This window comes from Chiloscyllium plagiosum, chromosome 3, assembly GCF_004010195.1.
Source record: "Chiloscyllium plagiosum isolate BGI_BamShark_2017 chromosome 3, ASM401019v2, whole genome shotgun sequence".
Taxonomy (NCBI): Eukaryota; Metazoa; Chordata; class Chondrichthyes; order Orectolobiformes; family Hemiscylliidae; genus Chiloscyllium; species Chiloscyllium plagiosum.
Genome location: NC_057712.1, coordinates 126,568,061 through 126,577,857, shown reverse-complemented (window position 1 = coordinate 126,577,857; position 9,797 = coordinate 126,568,061). Strand labels below are relative to the sequence as shown.

The 9,797-nt window shown below is 47.9% G+C and overlaps 1 protein-coding gene across 5 annotated transcripts in view; it reads right to left on the bottom strand.

Annotated features, from left to right (window-relative positions):
• vegfab (vascular endothelial growth factor Ab) overlaps positions 1 to 9,797 on the bottom strand; it is a 42,142-nt gene that overhangs the window by 28,636 nt on the left and 3,709 nt on the right. For 4 of the 5 annotated variants that reach the window (XM_043687265.1, XM_043687261.1, XM_043687266.1 and 1 more), the window contains exon 2: positions 8,013 to 8,052. In XM_043687265.1, the coding sequence (XP_043543200.1) occupies positions 8,013 to 8,052 (40 nt within the window). Of the gene's footprint in view, positions 1 to 8,012; positions 8,053 to 8,977; positions 9,348 to 9,797 lie in introns of those variants that run through there. The other variant, XM_043687263.1, reaches the window with a different exon arrangement.

The window sequence follows — 9,797 nt, the reverse complement described above, 5'->3', positions numbered from 1 at the left end:
GGAATGGGGAGTGGGTAGGGCAGGAATGGGGGGATGGAGAGGGTGGTGTGAGGCGAGGGGGATTGTCACTGAATGTGTAAGTCAGATTGACAGGAGCAGGAGAAGGTCTGGGTCGGTGGGATTGTTGGGGGGAAGCGTGAGGGTGAACTGTGCAAGGCACGAGGTGACAAATCCCTGGATTAACTACACCATTCCCACGGGATACAGGTCGTTCCCAAAACTGGAGTGCTTGCGGATTTGCCAAGCTCCGCCATGTAGCGCACTACATTGACGGTTCCTGTCACCACCATTGGGCTGTGACTGAGGAAACCATCTGTCTGCACTGTGCTTCTGTTTGCCTGGAGACAGCGCTCAGTGTGTTAGTGTAGATTATACGGAGTCGCGTGGATGATAAGAATGTTGATTAACCCGATAACGAAATGGTTTAATTTGGCTTGTGTCAGCTCACAGACTGTCAGCCCTCTATCAAGGGAGTGGGTCCTACTGACTGAGGTCAGACCCACAATTACAAACAGCCTCTTATCTTTATTGTGAAGGGGTGGGGGGAATGAGAGTGTTGCAGGACCTTAGGAATGGTCAAACTAAGCACAATGAAGAAAAAAAGGGACAGTCTTTTTCTGAGCCTGGCTCGATGTTTTAACCCAGTGCTGTTTCAGTTGTAACCCAACACAAATGGCTGCCAAATTGTTGTGAGAGACACATTAAGAACACAGATCTATTATTTGTGCACACAATAACCTCGAAGGGGACCCTTGTGATGGTGTCGTCTGCCTCTGAGCTGTAAGGCCCATGTTCAAATCCCACCTTCTCCAGACATCTCTCTAAGAAGGTTGACGACAAAACATCTACAATAGTCTTTGTGATACATTGGCTAAAAGGCCGAAGGAGAGCAGAAGAAAGACTACATGGACCCTCTAGATACCAGCTGTGTTTAACAAATCCAAGACTGTGCCCCCCCCCACCCCACAACATCAACGCCATTTGCCCATCTACTCCCCACACCTTCCCAGACAGTACAATAATCAACCGATTCTCTCAAACTCAAAGACAGAGCATCCCCTGGCCTCTGGGAAGGGAGGTAAAGAATTCCACAGCCTCACAACCCTTTGAGTGAAGAGACTCCCCCTCAGTCAATGAGGTCTACACCAGGGAAACAGGCCCTTGGGCCCAACCTGCTTATGCTGCCCAGTTTTCACAATTTGAACTAGTCCCCTTCGCCTGTGTTTGGTCCATAACCCTCCACACTTATCCCATCCATGTATCTCTTAGTTTATTAACCCTCCTCATCCCCAAGAACCATCACCCTGCTCCTCCATCTCTAACTGTGTTCTTACAAGAAAGGAAAACATGTATCAGCATCTATCCTGTCCAGTCCTCTAAGGAACTTAAGCATTGGAGTAATGGTACTTGGGCTGTCTCACGATGTCACAGACTCTCTTACCACCTCTCACCACCACTATCCTCAGCGGCAAATTCAACTAAGAGCAACCAATGTAGTCCACAGTGGTTACTGAGTTTCAAAGTCATCGATTTACAGTTTGGCGTGTCGTGACTGATGGTGGTTGGGAAAACTGGGTTCCTCTTTTTTTATTTGCTCAGTTCTGACTCTCAGCGGCTCGGAAACTTGGGTGTTCGCAGTATCCATGGCAACATCTTCCCCTTCCTTTGACATCATTCAGGTGAGACGTCAAACACAACACAAGGGTTGCTTGCCCACAGATCCCTGAAGGTCGCAGGTTTATAAGGTGGTGGGGAAGGCATACAGGACGCTCACCTTTATCAGTCGAGGCAGAGATTATAAAAGCAGGGATGTTAGGCTCCAGCTGGAGTACTGTGTGTTGAGCTAGGCCCGTCACTGTGGGAAGGATGTGATTATACTGGAGGGGATGCAAAGGATATTCACCGGGACGTTGCCTGGGATGGAGCATTTCAGTGATGGAGAGAGGCTAGGTTATAACAAGCTCGGGTTGTTTTCTAAGGAGCAGAGAAGTTTGAGAGGGGGCACCTGCATGAGGGGTATAACATTATGAGGGGCATGGACAGGGTGGATGGAAAGTAATTGTTCCCCTTAGGTAAAGGGTAAATAAGCAGGGGGTACAATTACAGGGGATTAGAGGGAACGTATTTTTCACCCAGAGGGTGGTGGGAGTCTGGAATGTTTAGGCAGATGAGGCTAGGGGCCTAGATCAGAAAGGTGGGACTAGTGTAGATTATGACTATATGTGTGCATGTGTGAGAGAAAGCGACACCTCAGGACTGTCTCCCGAGGCAATGAACGCCTAGTACCAACGTGGTGGAGTTGGGGTGTGTGGGCAGACAGTTTGTAAAGGAGACAGGACGGCATCAGGAATGGTACCTGACACTCTTCCTGCTTTACCAGGAGTAAGTTCTGGGTGTGAATCCACCCCCCCCCCCCTCCACCAACCCCGGCTTGACCACCTTCTCATTCCCCTCAAGACCCTGATGTCCTCCAAGACCGCTTCAAGGCCTCGCCACACCTCGAATGTGATTATCCCCACTCCACAGTGACATGCAGCCTCCGTGATGTTAGCCAGCTCGAGGCGAGAGGTGCCCCCAGTCTGAGGTTCAGATACCTGAGCCCACAATCACAGGCCCGAGCCATGGCATGGGACAGCTGCACTGTCAGAAGTGCACCCCCGCAAGGTGAAATTGAGGGTCTGTTCACCACCTTGGTCCCCCTGACAGTACTTCAAAGTGGACAGCACTCCCTACAACATGAGCCCACAGCATCACTAACACCCATCAAAGAAGTCACTTAATTTGTCCTGATTTTCTGTGGACTGTTCCAATGAGGGGCTCTAAGTTAGAAGAGAGAAGTATCAAAAACTGCAGAACGATAAACCATGCCGCATGATTGTGATGGGAATCCCGTCTGAACCAAATTGAGGGATTGACCTTTACAATTCTGTGTCTGACCTTCAGTATTGTCCTTCAGCTGTTCCAGTAATGTCATCTTAGAACACCAGCAGCTTTCACACTCTCTCTCAATCACAGACAGAATCTCTCACTCTCTCTCTCACACAGACACACACAGACACACACAATGTTCCTCAGTTGCGCAGACACACACAAACCCTTTCACACTTACACATTCTCACTCTCACAGGCAAAATCTCTCTCAGTCTCCCGCACACAAACAAAATCTTTCGCTCATACTCCAACACACACACACAACACACCCATCCCTGCCCCCGCCAACACTCACCTCTCTGCAATTTCACAATCCAAATAAAGTTACATTTTAGAAAGGGAGTAGTAGACAATGATTTGGAACATAAATTGCAGTAATGAAAGCTTCACCATCAGAGACATGGATGGATGAAGCTGCATTCTAAAGCAGGACACTGACGACGAGTTAGCGAGAAGGCAGGTCAGTGAAGGACAAGCCTTTACTGTATGACCTTGTCTCATATTGTTGCTGCTCAATTGCATTTTAAAGATGGCCTTTAAAACCAGGTCTGCACTGGTATCTTATCTTCTCTTTTTCTCAACTGTACACAGTACTGTTTATTCAGTTCACTATCTCTCTGTCACAACGACCCTCCGAAGAGCAACCCACCCAGACCCATTTCCCTCTGACTATTGCACCAATCTGTGGTGGGGTGTGGAGTAATATAGATAACACTACATTAATAAGGCATTGCGAAACCACTCTCAGACCCACTCTCATTTGTGTGGGAATTAGCAAAGTCATTCTCAAAGGATGGGGACATGAGTAAACAGGACTCTTATTCCTGTCCGGGTTATCAATTTTACTGGCATTTTGGGTTCTTTGAGTATTGATTAGATTAGATTAGACTCCTTACAGTGTGGAAACAGGCCCTTCAGCCCAACAAGTTCACAACGACCCTCCGAAGAGCAACCCACCCAGACCCATTTCCCTCTGACTATTGCACCAATCTGTGGTGGGGTGTGGAGTAATATAGATAACACTACATTAATAAGGCATTGCGAAACCACTCTCAGACTATTGCACCGAACACTACGGGCAATTTAGCCTGGCCAATTCACCTGACCTGCACATCTTTGGACTGTGGGAGGAAACCGGAGCACCCGGAGGAAACCCACACAGATAAGGGGAAAATGTGCAAACTCCACACAGACAGTTGCCTGAGGCGGGAATTGAACCCAGCGTCCCTGACGCTGTGAGGCAGCAGTGCTAACCACTGCTGCCACCGTGCATGGGTCTGGGTGGGTTACTCTTTGGAGGGTCAGTGTGGACTTGTTGGGCCGAAGGGCCCGTTTCCATACTGTGATTATTCTCCTGGACCTGTGACCAATACTATCCAATTTGCAGTCAGGAACCCCCCCCCTTGTTGTATAGCTCCCCACTCTCAGAGCCAGGGAGCAGAAGGAAAGGATTTACATTTCTGTAGCACCTTTCATGGTCATCAGACATTCCAAATTGCTGCTCAGGCCCAATAAATGACGTGCCTCTGAAGTGAAGAATTGATAGAGGGAAGATTGTGTGCCATTTCCAAGGACGTAAAAACGTTCCTGTCAGTGGCAGCTGGTTGAGATTTGGAGACATAAAGGTCAGTTCGATCTCCAAAAACTATCCGCCCCCTCGCCCCTCCCCTCCAATATCACACTCACTGACAATCCTCGCCACACACACCTCACCACTCCCCACACAACCTTATCATTCCCACAAGAGTTGGCCAGACAAAGTTCTCACCTCTGGGCTGCCAGGGGTGGAAGGGTCGAGTTTTAGGGTGAGGCTGGATAGGGTGGTACTTTTTTCACTGGAGCGCAAGAGGCTGAGGGGTGACCTTATAGAGTTTTATAAAACCAGGTGAGGCATAGATAAGATGAATGGCAAGTGTCTTTTCTCTAGGGTATGGAATTTCAAGACCAGGTGGTATATGTGTAAGGTGAGAGGAGAAAGATTTAAAAAGGGACAACTTTTTTTACACAGAGGATGGTTCACGAGTGGAATCAACTTCCAGAGGAAGAGGTGGGCGTGTGTACAGTTAGAGTTTAAAAAACATTTGTATAAGTTCATGAAAAGGAAAGGTTGGAGGGATATCGGTCAAGCAGCTGGGACTAGTTTAGTTTGGGAACATGGCCGGTTGGACCGAAGGGTCTGTTTCCTTACCGTATGACTCTATCAGTCTATGAAATATTGCATCAAACAAGACACAGTCACTCTACTTCTCAAAGTAAACACACATCACATCCAACCCCTCTCTAGATGACTGACTACAGGAGGTACTCTGAGGTTATATGGTAGAGCTTGAGATGAAGGCACTCAAGTCTGGCTTTCTAGTTTATATCCCCAGTACACAAGACCATTCCTCACAACCCTTAAAGAAATTGGAGAATAAAACAATGGTGCAAGAACCTGTTAAGAAGCTGAGGCGACAGTCTATAAATTGTGTTAAAATAAAGAAACCTAGATACATTGATTATCACTCTCTTTGCACAGTGTCACAGTCCCTGATTCCGAATGTGTGAATACAAAGACAAACATAACAATTGTAAGGTTTAGTTTCAAATTTGATCAGAAGCTTGTTGCACTGGCTCTATAGATATCTGTATCAGTATCTTTACCTGTACAAGTATTAAGTCTATTTGTGTCTCTATAGGTACCTGCACAAACATCAGCACTTGTTGCATATAATGATGTCTGTAGTCATGAGAGCCTCTACCAGTACTTGTCTAGTATTGATGCCTGTATACATATTAGTGCCTGTCCAACAGCTGTCCCTGTACAGTTATCAATACCTGTTTAATAACTCTGCCTCAACAGCTAGCAATGCCTGTATCGATCAGCAAATACACCAGCACTGAATCTCAAACTGAATCTTAATGCCAAGCTAATCGGCTGCAGACTAAAAGGGATTGACACTGATGCGAAGACAGAGCTCTGATGATTCCAGGTCCAGAGATCACTGAAGTCACATGCTGTCGACATTCTGGAAAGTCCAGTGTAAGCAGGAGTCAGCTTTTCACACCAGTTGACCTTGTAATGCCAGTGGAAACAGTTTCTCTTTATGTACCCAAGCCGAGTCTCTCAAATTCAAATACCTTGATTAAACTCTCCTGAACCTTGACTGTGTGGTGTTCCAGTTGCACCTCCTACACTACTTGCAATGCTGCCTACCAATCTCTTCCTGCACCCCCTGTCATCCACTCCAAAGTGCAGGGTCCACAGTTTGTCCTGATATTACAATTAGTGCTAGAGCAGATGGTGATGTAATGGTAATAATAGTGACTTTGTAACCTGGGGTCTTGGGTTCTAATTGCCCAATAACTGCTTTGTGGGGAGTGGGGGGACGGGGGAGGTGGCAGCAGTTTAAATTAAATTAATAAGTTTGGAATTGGAAGGTCAGCTTTAGTAACCGTGACAGCTACTTAATCAGGTGTTAGATTAGCTTCTCTACAGTGCGGAAACAGGCCCTTCGGCTCAACAAGTCCACCGAAGAGTAACCCACCCCGACCCATTTCCCTCTGACCAATCCACCTAACACTACGGGGCAATTTAGCGCGACCAATTCACCTGACCTGCACATCTTTGGACTGTGGGAGGAAACCACGGGGAGAACGTGCAAACTCCACACAGTCGCCCGAGGCTGGAAACGAACCTGGGACCCTGGTGCTGTGAGGCAGCAGTGCTAGCCACTGAGCCGCCATGCCACCATGTTAGCAAAGCCCATTAAGGAACAGAATCTGAAATCAACACTGAAGTTGCTGGAGAAACTCAGCAGGTCTGACAGCACTGCGGGAAGAGAGCAGAGTTTACATTTCAAATCCTCTGAAGTCAGCAGAACCAAAACGTTAACCCTGCATTCTCTCCTCACATGCTGCCAGACCTGCTGAGTTTCTCCAGCAGTTTCTGCTTTTTGTTCCAGATATCCAGTATTCCACAGTTTTTTTGTTTTATTTGAGGAGGGAAGTCTGCCGGTGTCTGTATCAGTGTTTTTGACGTTTAACCTGAACAGGCCACTCTGTTCAAGGGCAACTAGAGGTGGCAACAAGAACATTGGCCAGGCCCCATGGAAATGGACTTGCACCGACGCACAATTCAATGTGCCATGCACAGGGTTAATGGCAAATATTTGACCAAATATTGATTGATTTACTGTTGTCATGTGAACCGGGATTCAGTGGAAAGTGTTGTTTCGGGTGCTGCACAGACAGATACAAAGCACATCAGGGTAGCAGAACAGAGAGCAGAATACAGTGTTACAGCTGCAGAGAAGGTGCAGAGAGAGAGAGAGATCAGAATTAACATTTGAGAGGTCTGTCCAAAAGTTTGATAAGAGCAGGGAAGAAGCTGTTCTTGAACCTGTCAGTACGCGCACTCAAACTTTCATGATTTGGAGATGCTGGTGTTGGACTGGGGTGTGCCAAGTTAAAAATCACACAACACCATTTTATACTCCAACAGGTTTACTTGGAAGCTCTAGCTTTCGGAGCTCCACCTGATAAAGGAGCAGCGCTCTGAAAGCCAGTGCTTCCAAATAAACCTGTTGGACTATAACCTGGTGTTGTGTGATTTTTAACTTCAAATTTTTATAAACATTGAAAGAACTGCGGATGCTGTGAATCAAAAACTTTCATATCTTCTGTCCAGTGGAAGAGGGTTTAACTGGGAGAGGAGGGGGTGTTTCCCAAGGCAGTGGGGAAGTATAGGTGGAGTCTGGACCCTTCAGAGGGAGGGGAAGTTTCGCATTGGCAAACGGGGCTGCCATTGAAAAGGAATTGGTTCACTCCCACCTCCCTCCACCAACCCCAACCTCCCGCCCTTCCCATCATCACCCCACCACTACCAGTGCCAGGCAGCTCCCAGTCTGTGTGTGGGGGGTGGGGCTCGGGGAGGGAGGTGCAGAAGGCAGTGGGCTGCACTGCTGCCTGTGACCAGGAGGTGGCGATCTAAGCCTGCGCTCGGAGAGCCGGGCAGGTCCACAATGAATAAGTCTCAGCCCAGGCGGAACACGGTCGTACAGTCGGATTTGCAAATCGCTAGAGTTTACTGGTTCATTTACCTTCGCTCTTGCGAGCTCTTTCGTTCGGGATGTGCGCCATCTACACAGCCAACGACCGGAGCAAAACAAATATATCACCCGGTGGGGGGAGGAGGAAAGAAAAAGAGGGTCAGATTAGAAACAGTTATTAAACAACTACAAGGTATACATTAATTTTACAACAAATTGGCTTCCACCGCTCAGTCTGTCATTGGTTCAACCAGCTAACAGGTAAATAAATTGTTAAAAAAAAGTGTTTAATCTTCAGACCCGGGGTGTCATTTTAAACTGTTTTGAAATCACGTTAAAAAACACACAGGGTAAGGAAGCCACTCGGCCCGTCGATACTATCCCTCCCGCAAAAACCATTGAAACACACGTTTCTGACCATAAATTGGGAGGGAGGGAGAGCTACTGGACTCCTGCAGGTCAAAATGGGACCGGCAATGTTTATTTATTTAGAAATCCGACCTTCTGGCTCCACTTTTACACACTACACACAGAGCGTTACCCAAGATCGGGTCCTGTGCACAGCGATTGCAGAGAGTTTCTCCAAAGCAGGGGGACTCTGGGTTGTCCGGGGGTTGGTGGGTGGGAGGGAGGGGTGAGGTGGGGGTAGTCTGAACCCTTCTGGGCACCTGCTCCAGCGAATCTGGCAGGCTCTGGGCTGGGAGTGTCAGGGACACGGTGAGGGCTGGGTCAGTCCTGCACGGTCTCTTTGAGTTCTGCTATCAGGGCGCCCCCACCTTCTGCCGCCTCTTTTAGGTCCCAGCCAAAGCCCGGCAGCTCCAAGCGGGACAGGGGATAAAGTGAGGGCAAAATTGGAGGGGGCTGCAGGAGGAGAGGGTGAGGCAGAGAGATGGGAAGGGTTGGATGGGAGGGGAAACCAGGCAGGACGATGCAGAGGGATCAGGAGAACTGGATTAGGGAGACGCAACAGGTCACAGGTCCTGATGGACTGCCCAGTCCTGGAAGAGTTTGCTTACTCTCCTGTGAATCATGTTATTGTTGGTTTCCGTCTCTGGGACCGTGTACAGCGTATACTCTGTGTGTGTGAGTGAAAGACAGAGACATAGTGAGTCTGGGTGAGAGCCTGCGTGAGAGACTGTGCAAATTGGAGGGTGAGACAGTGTGTGTGTGAGAGAGAAAATGCGAGGCTGTGTGTGAGAGAGACTGTGTGTATGACAGTATGTGTGAAAGAGAGTGTGTGTATTACATTACGTGTGAGGGGGAGACTGTCGTGTGTGTTTGAGAATGTGTGTGACTGTGAGATTGTATGCGTATAACTGTGTGTGTGAGACTATATGTGTGTATAACAGTACGTGTGAGTGAGACTGTGTGTGTATAACAGTATGTGTGAGTGAGACTGTGTGTATAACAGTGTGTGTGTGAGACTGTGTGTATAACAGTATGTGTGAGTGAGACTGTATGACAGTGTGTGAGACTGTGTATAACAGTATGTGTGAGTGAGACTGTGTGTATGACAGTGTGTGCGAGAGACTGTGTGACTGCATGAGAGTGTGAGAGAGTGATTGTGTGTGTGTGTGTAAGGGAGGCAGACAGTGTTTGAGGTTGTGTGTGTCTGTAAGAAGAGACTGTGCATGTGAGGGTGAGTATGTGAGGGTGAGTGTGTGAGTGTGAGTGAGAAAGAGTGAATATATGTGTATGAGCGAGTAAATGGGTAACGATATGTGTCATTGTACGTGTGTGTGTGTGTCATTGTGTGTGGATGAGGGGGTGTGTGTGTCATTCTGTGGGTGAGTGTGTGTATAGGTGAGTGTGTGTGAGAGTGAGTGTGTGAGAGAG